Source organism: Pipra filicauda, unplaced genomic scaffold (assembly GCF_003945595.2).
Source record: "Pipra filicauda isolate LSUMZ 115617 unplaced genomic scaffold, ASM394559v2 scaffold597_size247288_pilon, whole genome shotgun sequence".
Taxonomy (NCBI): Eukaryota; Metazoa; Chordata; class Aves; order Passeriformes; family Pipridae; genus Pipra; species Pipra filicauda.
Window position 1 is genome coordinate 103,894 of NW_024104750.1, and position 23,665 is coordinate 127,558.

The following is a 23,665-nucleotide window of genomic DNA, read 5'->3' on the forward strand; positions in this document are numbered from 1 at the left end:
GAAAAGCTACTGAAAGTAGGATAAATTATTAATTCCCAGGCTGGGTTCTGAAGAATTAATTTCAGCACCACATATTGAAAATTCTCCTTCATAAGAAACAGCCCCATTTTGAGAACAGTTCTGAAACAGTGAGACTCTTGCAAGCCATTATTGTATTTTTTGACAATTTTATTTTTCCTTCAATCACTATCCTTTAGCACATTCAGCAAATATACTGAAATTAGGAATAGGAAACCTACATTTGTAAGAATTATATCTCTGTGCAACGTAGTGAAGTAATTGAAATTGCAGGGCAGAACTGTGGAAATTCTTAGCACAGTTTGTCCATATCTTATCAGAACAGGCACGCTTTTCCCATGGCCTGGCCACATGCCAGCAGGGATGGAGCAGACTGGTTGGAAGCCCACTTTGAATGGGCAAAGTAATCTTTCTGAATGGATTTTCTGGCAACATTCCTGTTGCATGTGTGGTTTATTGTTCTTGGGGATGTGACTGTATTTTACCCCCCAGATAAATGTTTTAGGGTCATTATTCTTTTGATGATGGGAGGGGTTCTGGAAAAACAATCAGATCACTAGTCCTATAAAATTCTATAGGCAATTTTTTGTTGTTGTTGTAAGTGGTTTTCCATGTTAATTGTGTAGCTTTTTGAGCATAATTTTGATGTAAAGGACAACAGCTGATTCACTCTTAAACTTTTCTAAGGTCAAAGGGTTTAGTAATTAAAAAGCAAACCATTTTCTTCAAGGCCTTTTAATAAAGTGATATTATGCCAATTTATTTATATATAAATATATATATATGTATATATTCTGTTCACAGTTCACTATAAAGTACTGCTGGTGTTGTCAATACTAAAAGAAGTGGTTGCCAGTGGTGGCAGATCCTCAGTTGGTGTCACTGTCCTCCAGTGAAGTCGGAGTCGATCCCTCTGTGCACCACAGTCCTGCTGTGGAGCTGTGCCAACCTCTGTGAGCAGAGAATCCGGCCCCTAACATGTATTACAGGATAGCTAATATGATGTGTAACCACAAAGTAACCACAATACACAAAGAAGTTCTATTTTAGCACTGCTGGAGCAAAGAAATAACTGTTAATGCTGGAGACTGACGTGCAAAAGATTGCTCAGTGGGGGAAGGAGGCAGAAAAAAGTCCTTATTTTGTATTAACATGCGTACAGACAAATTCTCACGTCCCAGGGCCAAGTTTTGTCTATAAAAATTCCTTAAGATTGGGTATTTGTAATTAAAACATAAAGAATAATTATCTCAAGCTTGTATCTGCAGAGGAAGAACTGTGTATTTACTTATTCTCTGCCAAAAAAATCCTTTTAGCTAGGAAGATTACCAAAAAGGCACTGAAGTATAAAGGCCTTCTTTTTATTGAAAAATATATACATTTTGTTAACAGATTCAAAACAGAACAGTCACAACTGTTTTTTCTTCCTTTCTTTTTCAAAATAGGGGTGGGGGAACCATGGAACTCCAAACTTAGTGCCTACAATGCTTGGAAGACATTAAGATTAATTTTGTCCTTCGGTTTCCAGATGTTGGATTTCGTCCCAAGTTTTAAAGACCTCTAATGTTTAGCAGGATATGTGCCGAGTATAGTCTTTAACAGAGTTTTCTTTCATAACTCCAGGATCCATGAGAAAAGGTAACTCAGGAAACCGCTGCGGATTCGGAGCTGAACCTCCAACCCTGCAGGAAAACAGCCAGCGCTAAACGTGCGCCTTTGGACTGGAGCTGCGCTCGGGAAGAGGCCATGGCTGGGCAGCCGAGCTGCTGGAGAGCCGCGCTCCTGGTGCTGCTGTGTGCGGGCAGTGCCCGGGCCCAGCGGGACTGCACGGGCGCCGAGTGCCCGGCCCTGGAGAACTGCATCGAGGAGGTGCTGGAGCCCGGCGGGTGCTGCGCCACGTGCCTGCAGCACGGCTGCACCTGCGAGGGCTACCAGTACTACGACTGCCTCAACGTGGGCTTCACCAACGGCAGGGTGCCCGAGGGACAGTCCTACTTCGTGGACTTCGGCAGCACCGAGTGCTCGTGCCCCAAGGGCGGCGGCAAGATCAGCTGCCAGTTCATGCTGTGCCCGGAGCTGCCCCCGAACTGCATCGACGCCGTGGTGCCCGCGGACGGGTGCCCGCAGTGCGGCAGGATCGGCTGCCTGCACGAGGGGCAGAAGTACGTGGCGGGGCACACCTTCCACATGCCCCCCTGCAAGGTGTGCCACTGCCCCAACGCCGGCGGGGAGCTCATGTGCTACCGGCTGCCCGACTGCGACACCCTCGCCCTGAACACGGCCAGCCCCGGGGACGCCGAGGACGGGGAGCCCGAGAGGCACTACGACGATCCCTACAGCTACGACCAGGAGGCGGCCGAGGGGGACAACACCCAGCTGGAGTCCCCCAAAAAGTACCGGAGTTACTCATCCCACCTGGAGCAGGACAGCCAGGAGCAGGGGGAGGACTATGACTACCCGGCAGCCAGCGTGGCCCCGTCGGTGCCGGCCCCGGCCCGTCCTCCCCCCGAGGGGACGGTGCCCCCCAGCCCCGCCGTGCCCCAGGGCCCCGCCGAGGTGCGCGGTGCCACCGAGAGGGGCGAGAGGCGCAGGGTGCCCCGCACCACCGCGGCTTCCCTCCGGCAAGGCACGCACAGGGAGGCACCAGAAACCACCAGAGCTCCTGTGGAGCACACGACGGCCACCACTGAGACCCCCCAGCAGCACCCGGAGGAGCTGGAGAGGAGACCAAAGGGGAAGCAAGGGAACAAAGAGAGGCGTGAGCAAGAAAGAGCCCCCCACTCTAAAATGAAAAAGCACGTCAGGAAAGAAGAGCCAGCAAACAGCATGTACCAGGGCTTGACAGAGGGGAATTTAACAGAGCCGAGCTGGGCAAAGTCTTCCCATGAAACCCTCGAGGGAAACGATTTCCCCAAGGTAAAGTTCAGTGCAACGACCTCCCCTCCTGTTGCTATCCAGGAAGACCGCAGCCAGTCCTCCCCAAAGCAGTCCCAGACGCTGTATCGGTACCACCCCGAGGAGGACGGGGACCCCAACTCCATCCACGCCAACCCCAGGCTGCCAGAAGGTAAGAGCTGCTCCCAGTCTGGGTGCCTGGGGAACACTTACTCATAATAACATTGGGGCATCCACTGATGTCTTCTTCTTGCTGCTGCACGTGGGCATGAAATCCAGCAAACCCCCACTCACCTTCATTCATCCCTTCAGGAGATGTTCGTGTTTCATTTCACATAACAGGTACCATTTCACTGTTGCCCACCTTGCTTTGATTTCACAAAGCATGGGGACGGTGTTTTCTGGTATTTTTACTTTATTTCAGATGATGATTTATTAAACTGTCACCTTTTCCTTCAATTACTCGCTTTTAATTTCTATCAAGATGTAACAGAAACATCTTCCTCTACACAAAAGGATTTAATTAGTTATCCTCAGTTACCAACTCAATGTAATCACATTTGTAGCTTTTGCTGCTTCTGGGAAGAAAGTGAAACAGTTGTGTTTCCACTATGAAAATATTTACAGCACTTGTTGTAATATTTATCCCATGGTTGAAAGCCTGTCTAAGCTCATTAGTTCAAAAACTTCATAGATACACTCAAATACCCCTGAGGACTGGTAGGGAGAAAAAGAACTGCCTCTTGCTTTGTGTTTTTTGGGGCTGGAAGTTTGTGGTGTTTGTGGAAAGTGTATGTGTCTCCTCCCTGCCTCTGGATTCCTCCTGACATCTGCAGGGAAAGTTGATTATATGCTTTATGCAGTGCTCATTACTGTAATGAATGCCAACTTCATCGCTGGAAATTAGCACATGTACAGCTCCTATTTCCAATTCATTTGTCATCAAATCAAGAGCAATACCTCCTTTTTCAAGATGTGGCACAAAATGTTCTCACGAGACTCAGCAGCAGAACACTTGCAGGAAATACTGATTAGTCCCCAGGCACTGATATTTCTCCTGGGTTGTGTAGGGAGCCCTTAAACATCTTGAGCTGTCGAGTCCATCTACTCAAGAAGTTTAAGGCAGATAGGAGAAGGAAGCAGATTTGGAGCTGAGACTCCAGGTCCCAACACAAGCAGCACCTCGTGACTGTTCACCAGGCAGTGGAGATGGCAGCCTTTTCCTTTTCCTTTTCCTTTTCCTTTTCCTTTTCCTTTTCCTTTTCCTTTTCCTTTTCCTTTTCCTTTTCCTTTTCCTTTTCCTTTTCCTTTTCCTTGACTGCCCTTTTATTTGTTGCAGCCACCTCAAAATCTGAGCTGAGCTGTGCACCAGTTCTGTGTGTGACACATGGGTCTGAGTTAGGACTAATATGCAATGACCTGTTTTCTGATGTAACTTAAAAAAAAACCAACTTCCTTAAAACTAAGTTGCCTTTTCTTTTTCTTTCAAAAAGGAAAGATGGGTTCATGCTGAAATTATCACTGAGAGGCTTTGGGAAAGGCTGTTGGGGTGAGTGTTCAGCAGCAGAGCCAAGTGCTACATTTTAGAGTCTCCTTGGGTGATTTCCAGTCTGGGGTTCCTGGGAACTGCTTGGCTGAGACAGGTCTGGTTGGGGGCTGGATTAGTTTGAGGTGCCTGGAGCAGAATGTGATGGGTGTCACGTCAGGCAGGGATGGTTTAGCCAACAGAAGCAGGCCTGGGAATCACTGGATGCCATTTCCCCCTTAGCTGAGGTATCTATGATTTCCTTTAAGTATTGTAAAAGCGGAACTGAAAACAAATATCCCTTGGGAGCACAGAACTCTCTGTCTGGCTGTGGATGATGCAGCTCTGAGGCTGCAGGTTCTCTGGCCCACAGAGTTGCTGCATGTTCTGGGAGCAAGTGCCAGTGTCATCACACCATGTCCATCCAGTCACTGACAAGTGGGACCTGACCAGGCAGCTCCTCTTCCCCATCTGCTCCACCATTCCCATTAGGAATATCGGTGGAAACAGAACAGAGCCTTCTCCAAAACTCAGGAATCTCCCTTGCTGGTGGCAGTGCTCATGCCTGGGGATGGTGGTATTTCCACGGGTTTTGTTGTTTTAATGGATGTGGTTGTGACTCATGTGAGTAGATCCATACGTTTCAAGTAATAAAACACACACATCTTGTCTCTTCCTGAGCCAGTGGGAGAGGGGGAGTGAAGGCATTAGTCAGACTTGAAAGAAAAATTAACCTCGCCTACAGATATAGAATGAAAACATAGATTTTGCACATGTATTTCCAACTATAAAATGACAGAATCTACCAGAATTGCCAAATAACTTCTTTTCTCCCATCAAGAGTCATCAGCAGGATGTAAACTGCATCAATCCCCTAATTTTTAGAGCCTGCAAGGCTGTTACATTTTTTCCTAAGGAGGCTGCAGCCAGTGGCAGCGAGCACAGGTTTTGTTTAACCAGTTCTCAGCAGAGTGCTGTGGGGACATTTCTGTGACTGTACAGACATTCTAGATATATTTTTATAGTTTATTTTAGTTTTGTTTCTCTCCAGAGTTTAGAAAAGTGTAGTAGTCTCCACAGAGGCGTTTGCTGCACTAACAATTCAGCCCAAGTCATATGGCCATTTGTTCCTCCTATTAACTGCATCCTGTGTCCAGAACTCTGATGTGGTTGGATCCTGATGCCTTTTGTTAAAAACTTGGCTTCATTACTCGTATTTTATGTCTCACTTTGGTTTTACATGTAGCTGAGTTTTCATCTCCCAAATCTCTGCTGGCTCATATGTAATCTAATGGTGGAAACAACATGGAGCACTTTGGTGCTCAGGAAAGGTTAGTTTTGTGTTTTGATTCTTTCTCCTTTTGAGCATCATTTTTCATCTCTGTTTCATCTGAAACACTGCTGTATTCACATCAGTCAGCCAAGATGATCTCTGTAGCATTTGCTCTCACGGACTCCAGTGAATTGCCATTTGGTTGGGGAATGTTCTCCCCTCTCCTTTGGCTGCTCTGAGCTTTGCTGGAGCAGCTGTTTTGTGGATTTTCTGGGTGCTGTGTGGGGCCAGGCCCTCACTGGTGGCTCCCTGGGGCAGCAGCAGCACCACTCGTGGTCCCCGGGGGGATGTCACAGAAATGGGCTCTTTTGGGAGCTGGTTTCTTTGGTTGCAAGGTGGGAAGTCCAGCACCAGCTCTGTAGGGCTGTGGGAGCCCAGGGGATGTTTTCCTGCCTCTGACAGGTCCAGTGGCTGTTCCACAGAGGTTTCTGGCACCCTACCAGCCCACAACACTGCCTGAGGGTGAAATATTTGTGTTCTACCCCATGTGTGAGGGCACTTGTCCTAGGTCTTGAACACAGACTGCAGAGCAGCTTCCTTCAGCAGCACACAGCCCCTCTGGGGTTTCTGTGCAAATGTTAGTCACTCCACTCCTGAAGGAACTGGAAGTGTAAAGTAGAGGTAATTACTCAGCTGAGAAAGTGTAAATTAAGAACTCTCACCATGGGAAAGGATGAGATTAATGAAGACTGTTCTCTTTATACACACTCTCTCCAGACATTGATCTTACTCTGTCACTGCAAGAGCAGCAAACACAGGGAGTTTTAATTTCCTATTTATTTCCTACTTCCTCGTCCTAAAAGTGCTCTGAACAGAGGAGGGCTGACTAAAACATCTTTCAAGAAGTTACTGTCACGTTCTGTTTTCCATTTCCTTGTGCTCTGGCAGTAGAATGCTGTTCCTTGGATAAATGTTAACTCAGGTAGCAAGCAGCTTTGTAGTGAATGTTTTATGATTTTCATTCTGGTTTTTGGCAGGCTGAACAGCAGTTTGGGTTCCAGAATGGAGGTACTTTTCCACTTAAACTCCTCCACGACTAGTGACTTTTTATCATGGTCATGTTCAGAGATAAGGATAATTGTTCTCCAGCTGAAGTGAATTGCACCAATTTGTGAGCTGAGATCAGTGAATGTGAGAGTGGCATTTATTGCAGGTGAATCCTGATCAGGCAGCAGCTCCTGCGAGGCTCTTGTGTAACTTCTGAGGGTGTAGCTAAGATGTCAACCAACCCATCTGCTGCCTGTTTGCTGGTATTGAAGCTCATGAGGCAAGATGACCTTGAATTCCCTAACTGAGGACAAAAAGGAAAGGAGATCCATGTGCAGGGCCAGCAGTTGGGCTCATGATCCTTGTGGGTTCCTTCCAACTCAGGATATTTTATGGTTCTGTGAAAGCAGACCTGCAGGGAGGGTTTCTGAAGCATTCCCTGAGCCCACCCACCCTTTCTCTCTCTTATTACCACCATAAAAAGCACTGGAGGTGGGAGAATGCCATGGAGGGTCCTTTGGAAACAAACTCTATTTGCAATTACTTCTTATTTTTTGCTCTCAGGTGAAGTGTTCTCTCAGGTTCACCTGAATTACCTCAGGCTTAATCCCGTGTTCTCTCCTTTATCCCAGTTCTCTCTGTAACAGGAAGAAATCACCTTTGAGCCCTCAAACCAGGATATCTGAGGAATGAAAATAAACCTCAGGAGAGTGGTGTTGTGTGAGGAGAAAAAGCCTCTGGGCCAGCAAGTGTGAGTCAGCGTGAATTACAGCCCTGGGGTGACAGTGCTCAGTGGCCCTGGTAGCTGAAGTTCAGAGATAGCAACATCCTAGAGGAAGACAGTGTGGATGGGAATAAAGCAGGTTGAGATACTTGCAGAGGAAGACTAAAATGCTATAAAAATTAAAAACTTTTTAAAGAGAGAACCACAAAATAGACCTAACCTGGCCTGCCAAAAATGGCATTGGTACTCTTATGAGGCAGCTGGATGCCGGTTTAGGAGGAAAAGGAAAAAAACTCAAGCATTTCTATTAATTCCAAAATCCCGTGTGTGGTATGTGGGGGCTGATTCCCTCATGGCTGCGAGTGCACAACCTTCCCTGCAGCCCTTCCTTTGTCCCCTCAGTGCTGTGGCCCCTCCCGGCCCAGCTCCACGGCCTGGTCGGGAATCCATGAGCGGCTCCTGCAGGGACCTCCCATGGACCACCTGGCAGATTTGTTTGTCTTCTTTCCAATATCTAAAAGCATAAGTAGGGCTGAGGTTGGACAGCCAGGTGACCTCGTTGTGGCCTTTTAGTACTTCAAGGAAGCTCTTAAAAAAGACGGAGAGCGACTTTTTACACGTGCAGATGGTGATGGGACAAGGGGGAATGGCTTTAAAGTAAAAGAGGGCAGCTTTAGATTAGATATTAGGAAGAAATTCCCCCCTGGGAGGGTGGGGAGGCCCTGGCACAGGTTGCCCAGAGCAGCTGTGGCTGCCCCATCCCTGGAAGTGTCCAAGGCCAGGTTGGACGGGGCTTGGAGCAACCTGGGCTGGTGGAAGGTGTCCCTGCCAGGGTGTGGGACTGGATGGGCTTTAAGTTCCCTTCCAACCCAAACCATTCCGTGATTTTGTGTTGAAGGGAACCACTTGTGCTGGATTGAGCCCATTGGCATTCTCCATTTTAACAAGACCAGTGATTTTAAGTGTGCGTGTGCCAGACACTGCTTGTGGCATGAATTTGTGAGCAAAGGGTGCAAGGAAAACCCAAACCTGCCCTGATGACATGAAGAAGTGGCCTGAGAATAATTGTTTGCAGACTCTGAAATAAACAGTAGCCAAATATCCAATCTCCAGGCACTGGACTGCCAGATGTGACCTGGCTTTCAGTGGGTGCAGCATTAGGCCTGTATCAAGTGCTTTGAGTAGTCCCACATGAGGAACTGCAGCTGGGATCAGGAGGGCTGATCTAGCCCAGGCCTGTAGGCAGCAGCTGAATGTAGAGTGTCCAGACCCGTCCTAGCCAGGAGCAGAGTTCTGGGGCTTTGCTTTGTGTCTAGGTGATGTCTCTGGACATGTTGCTGCGTGGCTGCTGCTTGTCTGTCTGTGTTTTGGGAACTGCTCTGGGTCAGAGCTTGGTTGCTGCCTTTCCAGCTGGCTGGGCTTCAGGTTTGCAGGAATCCCCCTTTGGAACCCAAACCCTCCTCACCACAGACCGTCTTCCATTCCTCATGTGCATCTCCCTGCTCAAACTGAGCTATGAACCACAGCTCAGGAGCTCCTGGGTGCCAGCACTTTGGTGTCAGGCTTTTATGGGGCTGGTTTGGTCCTTGTCTCTTAAAGAGTATTTTAAGTAGTGACTGTATATTGAACCAGGAGCTCGTGATCTTTAGTTAGAGATTATATAGAGGATCTTTTCTTAAAGCTGCAAAGATCTGTGCAGTGGTGCAGGCACAAGCCTGGTATTCACAGTGCCAAGTTTCAGTGCCATGCTTTGCTAAAAGCTGTGTAGCCTGTCACAGTCAGAGGAATGCAGACTTTGAAGAGCCTAAACAACTTGCAGAAATGCTCAGGTCTGGAGTTCTTTTCTGTTTAAACCCCAGCACCTGCCAGTTCAGTACACAGAGATGTGTAAGAAGGTGATTCTCTGTCTGCCTGTGCTACTCACAAAATTAATGTAACAGCTCCACACTGGAGTGTGATCACAGGGATGAGCCTGTGAATGCCTGGGCACCGTGACAGGCAGGTACAATATGCAGGGTGGGACAAATGTGTGTGTTCCTTCAGCTCCAGCTAGTCTTACCTTCATGCAGCGCACCCTGAAGAGCACAGTTCTTGGTGGTGCTGAGGTGCAGCCACACTTCCCCTCCGCTCACAGTGCCTGTGTACACCGAGGTGTTTGTGCTGCAGCACAAGGACCCTCACTCACAGGTGGCTGGAGCAGTTTTGGATAAGGAAATCCATTGTGTTCAGTGTTGGCACCAAGGGAATGTGCAGAGAATGTTTGAAAGTGAAACAGGGTGACACATTCACTCCTGTGGGGTGTGTATTTTGGCATGTCCCATCCTCCCTGGAGGAGCATGGCACTGCTGGCACAAGCCCAAAGGGCAACACCTGCATAGGACAGGCTTTCCACAGCGACAGTGAGCACAGACAAAGGTTCTCAGATGTCCTTGACTTCATGGGATTTAGTTACAAAGATAGTTTAATCTTATATGTTGCAATAATACAGCTGGAGTGGAGCCCCTAACCTGTTATCTTTAGGAACCCACCCCCGTGTACCTGTTCTGTCGAGGCAAAAATCATCATTTATGCAAAGTTATTTCCATCCATGGTTTGCGACAAGAACATTTAATCTCAATTCTGAAATTCAAACATGCTGTAGACAAACTATGAAAATAAGATGGGCGTTTTCTTGTACAAATTAATTACCCACTTGAACAGACGAGGCTGTTGGGCTCACCAGGTTTCTCAGGAGGACTCCATTTGCTGGTTATTTATAGTAGGTATCTGAAAGTATTTTTTTTTGTATGCATGATTGATACTTCTTCAGAAAGCAGAATTTAAATGAGACTTCTTTGCAGTAGTGTGTCTGTTATTCTAATCGATCACCAAGGAATTAAGAACAACTGTGAATATAGCTCCTTGTCAGAGAAAGGCGAGTGCAAGTAGTAATTTTTGATCCAAATTTTGAGAGACAATAACCTTTTGAACAGTTTCAAATATGTAGGCCAAATAAATGTAGCTTTCTAGCACATGCTTACTCATGAAAGGATCTGTAATTTCATTACCCTGGGCCTCACAGAGAGCAGTATCTGTTACCTCTCAGGGATTCTTAGGTAACAAGGCAGCAGTAACTGGAATTTTATAAAGATCCCTTTATGTGTGAGCAGGTTTTATGTTTTCTTGACCATTCCCAGTCTGTATGTGCTGTGCCTGAGATGACCAGTTCTCTTCCAAAGCCACCAAAAAGTCCTAAAGCACCTTCCCAAGGCTGTGGTGACACTGAGCCAAAGGCTGAGACACAGAGAGGGGAAAGAAGTAATTGTGGTTTCTTTAGGACCAGCAAAACTCCTCTGCACATTTTGCCCTCCCCTGCCTGTGCCTGATGCCAGGGAGCTGCAGTGCCCACCCTCATCCACCCCCCTTGCTCCCACCCTGCCTGGGAAGTGTCTGGGACCCTCAGGCACCCTCTGGAGAGTGGACTGGTGAGCAGCAGCATTCCAGAGCCTCTGGCTCTGCAACTGGTCACTGCCTGCTGGAATTACTGGTGTTCCTCCCCCACTGGGACGTGCCGGTGGTGATGCAGTAGCTGCTTGGGTGGTGGCAGTTCTCTGGTGGGTCCCACACACAGGTCTACAGCCTGGCCTTGCTGGGGGCAGTTCTGGCTGCAGTTTATTCAGCCCCTTCCTACGCCAAAAAAAGGAGCCATTTAGAAAAACACACAGAGCAATAATTCCTTGTCCCTTGTCGCTCTGAGTGCTGGTTGCTTTTGTGGTGCTGTTGTGAAGCACAGGGATTCCTGACTGCATTCAGAAAGGCCCAGAGTTGTTTGACCATAGTTTTGAATTACCAAGTACTAAAATAAATGTTTATGGCTTCAACAGCTCTGGGTTTAAAACCTTTTAACAGTATAAACAGTTGCCAGAAAGGGGAGAATTTGCATCAGTCACTTTTAAAAGGTGTTATAAAAGTTGATGCTCTTGTGAGCTGTTGCTCTGTATATAATGGACATCTTAAAAATAATGAAAATCATCAAGGGTAAAGAAGGTGAGTGCTTAAGATGAGCTTTATTTTGTATGAGGTTAGTATGTAGAAATGTTATGTCTAGAAGAAGAATTTACATCTTTTCTCCTGTGTTGCATCTTTACCTTCCTGGCTTTGGCTGCCACGGGGCCTCCTTGTTTGCTGTGTGTCCTCCTTCCCTTCCCAGAGCCCTTGAGGAGCCAACTTCTGTGGCTTTGAAATTAAGGAAATGTTCCTTTCAGCTAAGTCAGGGCCCTGGGGGTGCTGGTTGCTGCAGCTGGTGTTGGCCACCAGACATTGGGAGCCAGTACAGGAACCCTCCTGGGAGAGCTGCAGCAAAGAAATGGAGGAGGACATTCCTCCAGTGGTGTAAGGGAAGCCAACAGGTCACCAAAATCCACATCAACTGAAAAAGCAAGTGTGTGCTCAGCACAGGATCATCAGTGAGCGCTGCTGAGAAGGGACAAAGTACCAGGTTGGATAAAATAGCATTTGCCATGGATATTGTACATAGTGCAAGCAATTTTAAGGCAATTTTACACAATATATTCCAGTCTTAGAATGCCACCGAGATGCTTTTGGTGTCTTTTTTTGAGTCACAAGCCCAATAGCAGCGTGTGAGGGTTAGTCTGGCACTGAGCTGTACCAGCACTCACCTCCTCCTTGCATTCCCTGGGAGCAGCAGCCCCAGCTGTGTTTGGAGCAGGGGAGCTGGAGTTTGACTGGAGCTGGCTCGTATGTGGGGACAGAACTGAGAAGGAAATGAATGAGCTCTTGCAACCAGAACATCTGGCTATACCTCAGTTTCCTTTTCTTCTCACCTCTCACTATTTATAAGTTGTTTTCAGTCTGAGTTTTCAAAGACATTGTACGTGCTACTTACTGGAATCATTTTCTGAGCACGAGTTAAATTGATTAATAGTATAGAATTATACATCTTGTATGAAGTGAAGCATCAAAAGTGCTTCTTGTATTTATATTCTGGTGGAAACATCCTACAGGGACTTAGGAACCATTTATATTTGCAGTCAGTGGTTTGTGACTTAGGATTTGTTGTACTTGATACCAAACCTGCCGTGTGCCGACAACACGTGGCTCGTGCAGAAGGAATTCCAGAAACACAAACCTTGCTGCAGCAGGGAACAGAATTTCCTGAAAATCAAACACTGAAATGAAAAGCATGTCCTGTGCTCAGGCTGGTTTATGGCCTCTTGTGCCAGGGCAGGAAGGGTTTTGTAGAAGACTCGTGTTCAAACTTGTCTCGTTTGTCATTAAAAAAGGTGAAGTTCATTGCTCTTAAATGAAAATATAGGAAAACACATCCTTTTAATGAAAAGAGAGCTTATATAATGGTCATTTCTTATGGTTCTTTCTGTAAGGTTAAAGAGTTCTTTCACACTGAACAGGCAGGATGGGAAACTTCCAGCTGGTTTATTGGTGTTCAAGGAAGGGTTTTTTTAATAAGGATTGTGAGAAATCACAAGGACTTTTGGATAACAGTATTGAGTCAATCCACTGCCTGCTTGGTGGCATGGAAAACCTCACACCCCCCATCTCTGCCAAGTGCTGGCAGAGTTTGGTTCTCAAGCTTTCAGCTGATGGCTCTAAAGCTCAAGTAGACCCAATTGTAATTCTGCAGCTACCCCTATAAAATATATTGTTTATGGCCTATAAGCAGATGAAGATTAGTACAGTTCTCCCTCTTCTCCAAGAATTCTTCCTCTGCACTGGTCATTAATTTTCCTGGAGTTGGAATTGCCTTGCATGGAACTGCTTGGAGTTTTCATTTCCAGATTCAAATGAACAGGGTTTGAGCCAAATGATTTTGTAAGAAATTTACTCCCAGGAACTGTTTTCATTGAAGATAACATACACTTAAGTAATGTCTCGTGTAACAATGATAAAATTTGCACTTTTCCTGGTTCTGGATCAAAGTTGATAAGTCTTGTCTGAACACATGGCATTGAAGTAAAAAGAAAAGAGTAGCAAAGATCAGCGAGGGTGAGGTTTGACGTTAGAAGGCTCCATAAATGTTTGATTTCAGTCAGTTTGGATTGACTGTGGTGGTTTTGTTTGTATCTTTAAGTGAGGTGGAAGATAAATATAGAGACTTTCCAAAATTTTGTCCCCTGGTCTCAGACGTTTCAGATGATGCATTAAAGTAATGAATGTGCCTTACATGTGTTCCTTGAAATACAGACTCTTGCCTTGCTTGGCCTATGGCCCCAGGAAACAATTTTCCTGGTAGTGTCTGTGCTCTTTCTCCTTCACACATGGCCCCAGGGACAAGAGGAGCAGGTTTGGACTGTGGCATGGCCAAGAATCTGTTGTGGGACAGGCAGGGACTCTCCCTGCCTTGGTGTTAGGTGGAGATAACCCAATGAAACATGAAAAAAGGGTTATACTGCTGGCTTTCTTGTCTTGGCAAATGTAACCAACCAGCTAAAACGAACAGGAGCTTCTGGAGTTGGAAGTTCCACTTGCTCTCCAGTGTGAAGAATTTGGTATGCAGAACAATTGTGGCATGTGGCAGAGGCCAGTTTGGGCTCAGTATTGATGCTCACACTCCTGTCCTGAGGATGAATGAGTTTAACCCTTGTGAGCATCCTTTAACCTTCAGTCCTGAAGGTTTGGACTGTGCAGAGTGCCAGTGCTTCATCAGCACTGCTGTGTGTCTGCACTCCTTTAAACCACCGGATCTGACCTTTATTAGGTAATATTGAGGTCCCAGTTTGGTCTGGTGAACAGCTTTACACAGCTTTGAAATCTGACCCTGGTATTTCAGAGAGATTGCTCACTGTTATTCAGCTTTTAAATGGAGTCAATAATGTTTCTTGAAAAAAAGACTTTGAAGGTCAAATTCTGTCCTGTCAATGCCATGTTAACCCCATTAGTTTCAGTAAGGTATACACTCATTTTGGCTGTATTGCTCCTCCAGCGTGACTTCAAAATGGTGAAGTGCAGCTGATAAGCATTAGAAATGCTAAAAAATAAATACTATCTTTAAGAAAGAGCTCCCTGCATCCCATGTGAACATAAAAAAGTTGGTCTCTCTTCACAAGACTTTCTTTGCAGTCACAAATAACTTTGTTGTATTTTTCGGTCAGACTGAAATTCCTCTCCCAGATCTTACAGTTAATTTATAGTAAATGAATACCTCATAAACATATGATCATTACACAAATACTTTATTATAGCCATTTGTCTTTTTGTTTGTAAATTCCCCAAACTGAATGTCTGGGAAATGGATGTTTATGGACATGCAGTTGACAGCACTGAGCCCCTGGCATGGTCAGTGAGCCCCTGTTCCCATGACAGGCAGGAAAGGGCTTGGTGCCTCCTGATCCAGTCTCACCAGCCACATTCCTTTAGGGAAAAAGAGCTGGTGGTGATTGATGGCTGTGCTTCCCCCACCCCTGCCTGTATCACAGAACTGAGATTCTCACTGCTGTGATTCAAATGTGACACAGACAAGTCCAGACTCCCCTGCACTTGACCGTAAGTATCTGGATTATGGTCAGTGTTGTACCATATGGTCAGTTTTAAACACAGAGTAACTGCACAGTTTTCTAAGTATTTAGCATGAGAATTGTCCTGGTGCACTGCCTTCAAACTAGGTCAGGATGCTGCTGTCTTGGAGCAAATCTTGGCTTGGTTTGGTGTAGGCCCTGGAACTAGTAAAGAAATCTTCATAACACTTCTATATTTCAGTTTTTTAATGGCAAGAAACAAATTATATCATAGAATCAAAGAGTCATTAAGGTTAGAAAAGATCTCAGAGATCGTAAAGTCCAAGTTCTCTGCTGCAAGATCCAGGAAAGAATCCTATTTCCTGGGGGGCCAAAGGACCACACTGCTGTCGTGGTGATTGATTCTGTTCCCAAAGATGAAGTGGGAGGTTTCCTGACCCTCTCTCGTTTGTTTTGGCTGGCTGTCTGCTGCCACCTTGCTGAGATTTTCCTTTTGCTGCTTGAATCCACTCCAGACTTCAGAACCTGAAAGCTGCCAAAGCTGATGACAAATAAGAAGGAGCAAGTATTGGTGCAGTGCAAGGAGAATGCAGGTTAGCAGTGGGTGTTGAGGAGGAATATTTTTGGTGTTGTAGCCCATGGCACTCTCAGAACTGTGGGTATGTGTTGCCCTGTGTGTGTATTTTCCCAAATGAAAAGCAAATGATCTGCTTTGATAACCTGTCTCCTCCTCTCTGCTGCTCTGGCAGTGCTGGTGGTCGCTGCAGGTTTGTTCAGCCTCTCGTGGGACTGGGGAGGTCAAGTTTAACCTTCCTCTGTTCTGTATCTCCTGATGAAGGTGCTGCGTGGGGGCTCCTGTGGAGCAGCTCCAGGACCTGCCTGTGAGTGCAGCTGGTGCAGAGTAAGGACACAACTGTCCCCACACACACTGATGTGCAGGCCGAGCTCCAGGACAGTATCCAAAGCTGGTGTTCAGTGCAGAAGTCACACACAGCACACAGGGTGTGTAAACACAGCCAGCACTGATGGGTGGGACTCCGGTGGGTATCAAATGCCTTCAGCAAGGTGCAAAGCAACTTCCAGCTGTGTGGGGACACTGGAAAAGGCTTTTATCTTGTTTACCCTCTTTTCTTATTCTCTCATAGTAAGACTTGGTTGTTAACTTTCAAACTGCTGAGCAATTTTTAACTACTTGTGTGTACTTCAAAAGGCACCTTGGTCAGAAATGGTTCCCACCACTTCCCCGAATCAGCCTCTCAAGAAGGGGAGAGTTCAGTCCTACAGCAGTGATGGCCACTGCCACAACTGATGCAATTTAAAATAAAAGCTTTGTAAGCAGGAGTTTATAAGTGGCAGTTACTCCCCAGGGCTGTGGGAATGCCTGCTGGCTCAACGTAAAGGCTTGGAATATAGACAGATGGAAATTTTGCACCTTAAAAGGTGCTGCAGAGCCCCGGGGGTTTGGTAGCTGGAGGTCAAGCCAAACTGCAGAGAAACAGGGAGCCTTGGCTTGGGGAACTGAGCTGGGCCCCAGGGCTGAGAAAATCCTCAAAGTAATGCAAAGTAGGGCCTGGTTTGCAAAGCAAACACAGCCCAGCAAATTTGTTTCTGACTGTAGCTTGATAACAAGGATGTGTAAACAGACCGAACCTGGTTTCATGTTTAGATGCAACACTTGCCTGGATTTTTCTTGCCAGTTGTGCAAATTGATGAATTTGACAAATTTCTGCCTTTAGTAGCAAATCATGTTCAGAACAAGGAGGAGGAGAAATCTACTATGAGGTAAAAGTTGCTTGTCAAGTGCTGTGCATGTAAAGGAGACTAAAAAACTCTTTCCAGCATGGAAATGTATGCCTTGGACATCACCTAAAAAATTTAGGAAAGAGTGCCAAATCCTACAACATGTTTCAAATAATCTGATATTTGAGGTTATTTGTAAGGTTCCATCCCCTGGACTCGTGTGGCTGCCCAAAGCCATCACTTTTCACTTAAAAGATGTTTTTAAAAGAAGTAGGAAACCCACACAGTTTTCCTCTAGGAGAAAAACTAAATCTCAAGTGTTTGAAACCAAACAAAACCCAGCTACCCTGCAGGTGGAGAGAAAATGAAAAGAATTCAGACTGTTCATTAGACTGTAGTGTTTAGATGAGATGTTAGGAATAAGTTCCTTATGCAGAGGGTGGTGAGGCCCTGGCCCAGGTTGCCCAGAGAAGCTGTGGCTGCCCCATCCCTGAAAGTTCAAGGTTGGATGGTTTGGAACAACCTGGTCTAGTGGAAGGTGTCCCTGCCCATGGCAGGGAACAAGATGAACTGTGAAGTCCCTTCTCACCCAAACCACTTGGTGATTCTGTGAGTCCTGTTTCTGCTCCTCAGCAGCTGCAGTCCTTCCCCAGCCCCTGTGCCCCGTGGGCAGTGTGGGGTGGTGGCAGGGCCGTGGGGGGTGGCCCTGACCCTTGGGAACACCTTTCCCAGCTCCTCTCCTCGTGTGCACTTGGAGCACATTGTTAGGAAGGGCACTGCAACACGGAGGAAGCCCGGAGCAGCCAGACAAATTGGGGGTATGAGAGCCAAATCAAGGCATTTCTCTTGCTGAGACCCACAGAAAGTACTAAGGAGGGGAAATGAAGCCTGATTCCATTTTGGACAAGAGAAGGGAGATGAGCAGACAGGTATTGCTTTGTTCTACACTGAGCTGTTACAGCAGTGGGTGATGGGGTGGGCTCAGTTTTTCGGTCTGTTTTACTGTCAACCTGGAGGTGGCCAAATAGGAAGGGTTTAAAATAGTCTTGTGGTTGCCATAGATACTTGTCTAAATTGAAAATAGAGGTCTGGCCCAAGCTTTTAGTCTGCTGGCCAGAGCCAAACTTGGACCCGAGTGCTGAAACCTGAGTGGGCTGGAGGAGCCCTGTTGGAGCTCACAGAGGATGGGGATGTGTTTGACGTCACCCAGCAGCTCCAGCAAGGCTTCACATGGGCCTGGAGACTCTGGGAAGGGAAAAATCCTTCCTGTTTTCTCCTTTTTTTTTGCCCCAGGAGGTCTGTAGAACTCAAAAAAATGCTGCAGAATGCTACTTTCCTGGCACTGGGCTGGGGTTTTATTTGTGAAATGTTACCGTGCCACAAAGCAGCAGCAAATTTAAAGTAGTTCAGCACCCTATTAAGGTAAATTCTGTTTATTTGTCCCAGGAATGTGTAACAAATGTGTGTCTAATTACAGATAAGGCAACTAAGCCTTTCATCTTCCTTCAGTGCAAAAAATCTGCAAATAATGTGGAAAATGTTTTGGTGAAATGAATGAAGGTCTTTTCAAGGATTTGGTTATCACAAATGAGTCCCACTGAAGGGAATTGGGAATGTTTCTCCCTGTCCTCCGGCTTGGCTTTGTGGGTGGCATTGGATGTTTCAGCCGACTCTGGAAATGCCTCCCTTTGAGATAACAATCTGTCGTTGTGCCTTTGGAGATTTCTGGTGTCATCTGTCAGCTCTTGGCGGGGGAGGGCAGATCCACAGTGCTCCCTGCTCCGGTGAGGATGATGGAGATTCCCAGGATGCAGCAGTGCAGTCTGGCTGAAAAGTGCACACTTAGCAATGTGCCATATTCCCCCTCCAATTTCTTGCTCTGTAGGTGGTAGAGAATTAGGGCTTAATTACTTGCAGGCTGTGGACAACAACCAGCCCCCTTAAACTGTTTACATTTCTGGATAAGGCTGGAGCTGGATGTTCTTTGAGGTTCAGTCTTTCTGAAAATCTATGGAAGATTTTATAGTGCTTGTTTATCTTTTATACCATATACTGGGATAAATGTTTGTTCCCAGAGAGCTTTTATCTATTAAAAAACCCCTGTTCATCCATGTCTACGTCTCATTATGTATGAAAAATCTCATTTATGCCATTCAGCTTCCCAGCCTGTGAAAAGGCACAATCAGGAGGCTTGTGCAGTTCAGAACTGAGCAGAAAATCAGATCCAAGGTGGAGCTGGAGTTCTAGACTTGCTTGGATACAAGGAATTATATCTAGCAAACATCACTTGAATAAAACATTAATTTCCCATTATAAAACATAATGTTGCTCTGATAATGGTTCCTGTTTTGAGTAATCCTCATTTCCTGCGTCTCTCTGGTGACTCATCCCAGCAGAGTTCTCGGCCATCCTGCCTTGCAGATGCTCCCAGACTGTCTGTTCCCCATCTGACTCAGCTCCTGCACCAGCAGCTTCTCCTCTCATTGCTATCATCCTGTGGAAATGGATGCCTGCTAAGGACTTCAGTCTCCTTCCAGCCTAAAAATAACTGGTGCTCCTGGCTACAAAATCTCAGATTTTAAGAAAGTTTTCGGTTAAAAATTCACATTTCATATTTTCAGGTTATCTCAAATCTTGAATCTGCAGCTGAGAAGCCCAGATTGCAAAAATACACGTGTCTCAGTCCTTAGTCTGCCTAGAATGGGAGCAAATCTCTCTTCCTTTCAAATTTTCAGTGAGTGGAGGCCTGTATGACAAATTCCCAGTGTGATCTGTGCATCTTAGAGCTTTAATTAAGCTTTACTTCAAGGGGTTAAAAGTGCCAGGGGTCTGTGTGGAGTCTGTGCCTGTCAGCTCTCACCTTTGGAACAAGGTTCTGTTGCTGAGGTTTATAGGTAAATATAAAGTTGTAAGAAGGCTAATTGGTGGGTGGTGAACTAAGCAATAAACCCATGAGACTCAAAGAAATGCACGTTGGATATGTGGCTTAGAGGGCTGCAATGCTCTGAGGTGTCACTGCCCCCACAAGAATGTTCCAGCACGTGTGAATTCAGAGCCCTCAGAGCCAGGGTGCAGCTCTGGGCAGGTCTGGCCTAACAAACATTGGGGTGGGCAGTGGGAGATGTTTGTCAGCTTTGGGGGTGCAGCACAACCTGTTCTGAGCTCACTGGGAGGGAGTGGAGGGTGCTGGTGTATCAGGGAGTGTGACTCCTGTTAGAATTCCCTGGCTGTAACCAGGCATTTAAGGCTTCCCTCTGCTCTTACTTCAAGGCTACAATAAATTGTTGATCCTGAAGAAACACCAAAAGCTCCTGCCAGGAGCCCTGCAGGTGGGGGGATGTGTGTGAGTGAGGAGGAGGCCTCTTGCACAGATGAGCCTTTCCTTCCCCTCTCAGTGTTCCCTGTGCTGCTCTGGGTTAGATCTGCTCAGGAGGTTCATTCTCCAGCTCTCAGTGTTCCCTGTGCTGCCCTGGGTTAGATCTGCTCAGGAGGTTCATTCTCCAGCTCTCAGTGTTCCCTGTGCTGCTCTGGGTTAGATCTGCTCAGGAGGTTCATTCTCCAGCTCTCAGTGTTCCCTGTGCTGCTCTGGGTTAGATCTGCTCAGGAGGTTCATTCTCCAGCTCGTGGGTAGCCTTGAGTTGTACAGGCGAGCTTCCTTTGCCTTTTTGAAGTCACCCTCATCCTCCTGTAAGCAAAATGGGATCTTATGTTCAATAAAGGGTTCATTGCAGTGAATAAATAATTTAATATGCTTTTTAGGGCTTTCATCACTCAGGTTCTGCCCACAGAGTTAGCTCTGCCATTGCACTGCTTGGAGTTGCCCCCTTGTCACTTGTCCCACACGTGCAACTCATGACAGCAAATCATCTTTACTTTTAATTGACTTCTCCACTCTACATATTTTTGGCAGTTACTTAAGCTTCTTAGGTCATATTTGGGTAAAGGTTTTTCTTTCCATACTGAAAACAGGTTTTAGTGTTAAAAGTTGCACATGGACAATAGTTTTCACTGAATGAATGATGACAGAGAGGGGAGTTTTGGGACAGTGCCACGCTCCATATAGTTCTTTAGATAGATGTCATTTGAGGTGGTTACTTCAGCTGTCAGTCTGTTAGGATTACATAACATTTTAAAATTATCTCCTTTCCTATGGCCAAAAAATGATTCAGTCGTCTTGCATATTATATTACCTCGAGCTCTTGGTATTTATTACGCATGCAATCAAGAAATTAAGTCTGAGGCTCGCAAAGATTTATTTAGTAGCATTTAATGGCTCTCTGTTTGCTGGTAATTTGGTTCATCAGAATGAGGAATTTATTTTCGAATTGTCTTTTAATGAGCAGATAAGCAGGTTTCTCTGTCACTCTAAAATTTTGGATTGTCACTTGAGGGCTGTTTTTTTAAAAATGGAAGTTGGTATCTCTTGGACTGGTGTGGTAGTTTCTATTGGTTTTAATGGAGCTTGAGTTTAAATACACCCATTTGCCAAAAGGAGGATAAGAAACTTTCTCTTTTACTTTAGAGATATTTCTTTGACTGTATATTTGGTACCTAATGGAATTGGTGCAGCCAAAGTGAACCCCTGAATGATTTTCAACTCTATGAATAGCAACTTTTTACTTGGGTAGATCATGGTAGGACAAGGAGAATGGTTTTAAAATAAAGACATGAGATTCTGAATAGATGTTCGGAAGAAATCCTTTCCTGTGAGGGTGGGGAGCCCCTGGCACAGGTTGCCCAGAGAAGCTGTGGCTGCTCCAGGCCTGGAAGTGTCCAAGGCCAGGTTGGACAGAGCTTGGAGCAACCTGGGCTAGTGGAAGGTGTCCCTGCCCGTGGGTGGAATGGATGGGCTTTAAGATCCCTTCCAACCCAAACCAGTCCATGATTCTATGAATATCTGTATGTTATTTTTCTCATTGTTTGGGCTGTGTCGTGATCAGAAAAAACACTTGAAGAGAAATATGAAATAAATAGATATGGTGCTGCTCTGAGTAAGGAGGGCTTTGTGCAGGGGTGGCTCCACTGCTGTGCAGGGCTCACTCTGCCCTGGGTTCTTTTGAGCTGAGACAGGTTTGACACAAAACCCCACCAAGTGTGAGGAAAGAAGAGGATCGCTCATGACACTGTAATACCTGGTTTTGGAAGGGCCAAGGCAGACAGAGATATCTCCTGTGTGAGGAGGATTTATGTGACTGAAACAGAGGATGAGCCACGTGGTGTATCTCTGTGGGAAAGACAAGTGGGTTTAGCTAACTGATGACCTGGCTGGGATTTAACTTAGTTTTCTGAAAGGAAGGAAGGGAACCGGACAGGATTGCAAGGGGTGAATTTGGCCCCTGGGCTCTCAGGGCCTGACCTCTCCAAGCAGCACCTCAGTGTTGGATCCTTACAGGTTCTACTGCAGACCCAGAGAGAATCACCTTCACTGCAGAGGAAACGGCCCCAAGCTGCTCCAGGGGAGGTTTAGGCTGGAAATTAGGAAACATTTCTTCACGGAAAGAGTTGTCAAACATTGGCACAGGCTGCCCAGGGCAGTGGTGGCGTCACCATCCCTGGAAGTGTTCCAAAACACATGTAGATGTGGCACTGGGGCCATGGTGAACATGGGGGTACTGGACTGATGGCTGGACTTGATGATCTTAGAGGGCTGTTCCAACCTTAAATATTCTGTGATTCCTCTTGTCAGGATTTCAAGGCCTAGCAAAGCTGGTTTTCCTCTTCCAGGCTCTAAAATGAAAACAATGTATGAGGCTGGAAGTTGTTGTAAGGACATGAAGTGTGCAGGTCTGTGGGGCATCTCTGGTGACATGAGGTGTGGAAGTGAAAAAGCCAAAAGATCAGAGGAGAATCTGTGTGCTGATCCAGTGGGGTCCCCTAACAGCATTTGGGGGTTTTCTTTTGCTTTATCTGATCAGAACTTTAAAATTCAGGGAGCAATGAGTAACAGGGAGGTCTGCACAGGGCTGTGTGAATTGCTTGCACTTCAGCATGGTCAGATGAAAGGTCATTCACCCAGGCTCCTCAGCCAGGAAAGAAAAGGAAAAAGCTAATTCTGTCTTACAGTCTGGCAAAGCCAACATATTTGCATCATACAGAGCTTAAAGCTGCCATGAGGCTCATGGAATAGAGACTGAAGTGACGGAAGATGTACTTGGCATCCCTAATTCAGTTTTAAGGCTCATCTTCCTACAAGCAATTAATGTACACAACATGACTTCCCTCTAGGTCCTGTGTTACAATGAGCAGCATCAATCCCTACAGGTAAAAAGCCCACTCCTATCATTTGCAGTTTGTGAGATCCTCTGGGAAATAGAAAAAGAAAAGAAAAAGGAGTATTGTGGGTCAGGGAGATAGAAGCAGGTAAGTAATTGCAGCTTCTTCTCTGTTTTACACACATGGGCATACTTGGCACTGCAAATTCTCAGATATTTTTAAAGAAACACAGAATAGTAAGCGAAATGGGGGGGGTTGTTGGTGAATATCCATATCCTTTTTGTAAGGAAGGCAGAAAGAAACGCAGTAGTACATGTAGTTCTTACTCTTTGTTGGCTCCTTGCCAAGGCATTGCTTTTTTTCTGACCTATGTCCTCCAGTTTACTCCAATTATAATTTATTTACAAATGGATTCCTTGGGAATGTCATTCAGAAGCCTTGCACTGTGAGACAAGGCAGAGTTTCATTTTTCACAGCATCGGATGAAGCTGGAGAAAGTTGATCCGGTAGAACACGTGGCTGGCCTCTTTTTTTTTTTTGTTATTTTTTCCGTCTCTGCTGAAATAAACTTGTAAGTGTGTGGAAGTAAATCATGCCTAACAGTGCTCATACCTGTGAGCTGATGGAGCCAGGTCTCCTGGGGGGAGGTGGGGATGGTTACACACTTGGAGTGAATCAGGCAAACAACGCACACAGCCTGCACGAGCTCCTCCTCGGAGCAGCAGCTGGGGATGGCTGGCAAAGGATAACTGCAGCTA

The 23,665-nt window shown here is 46.1% G+C and overlaps 1 protein-coding gene across 1 annotated transcript in view; it reads left to right on the top strand.

Moving 5' to 3' along the window:
* The window catches only part of FBLN2 (fibulin 2), a 112,413-nt gene that overhangs the window by 34,800 nt on the left and 53,948 nt on the right, over nucleotides 1-23,665 (top strand). The window contains exon 2 of the mRNA XM_039387881.1: nucleotides 1,642-3,085. Within this exon, the coding sequence (XP_039243815.1) occupies nucleotides 1,765-3,085 (1,321 nt within the window). The 5' untranslated portion in view covers nucleotides 1,642-1,764. The remainder of the gene's footprint in view (nucleotides 1-1,641; nucleotides 3,086-23,665) is intronic.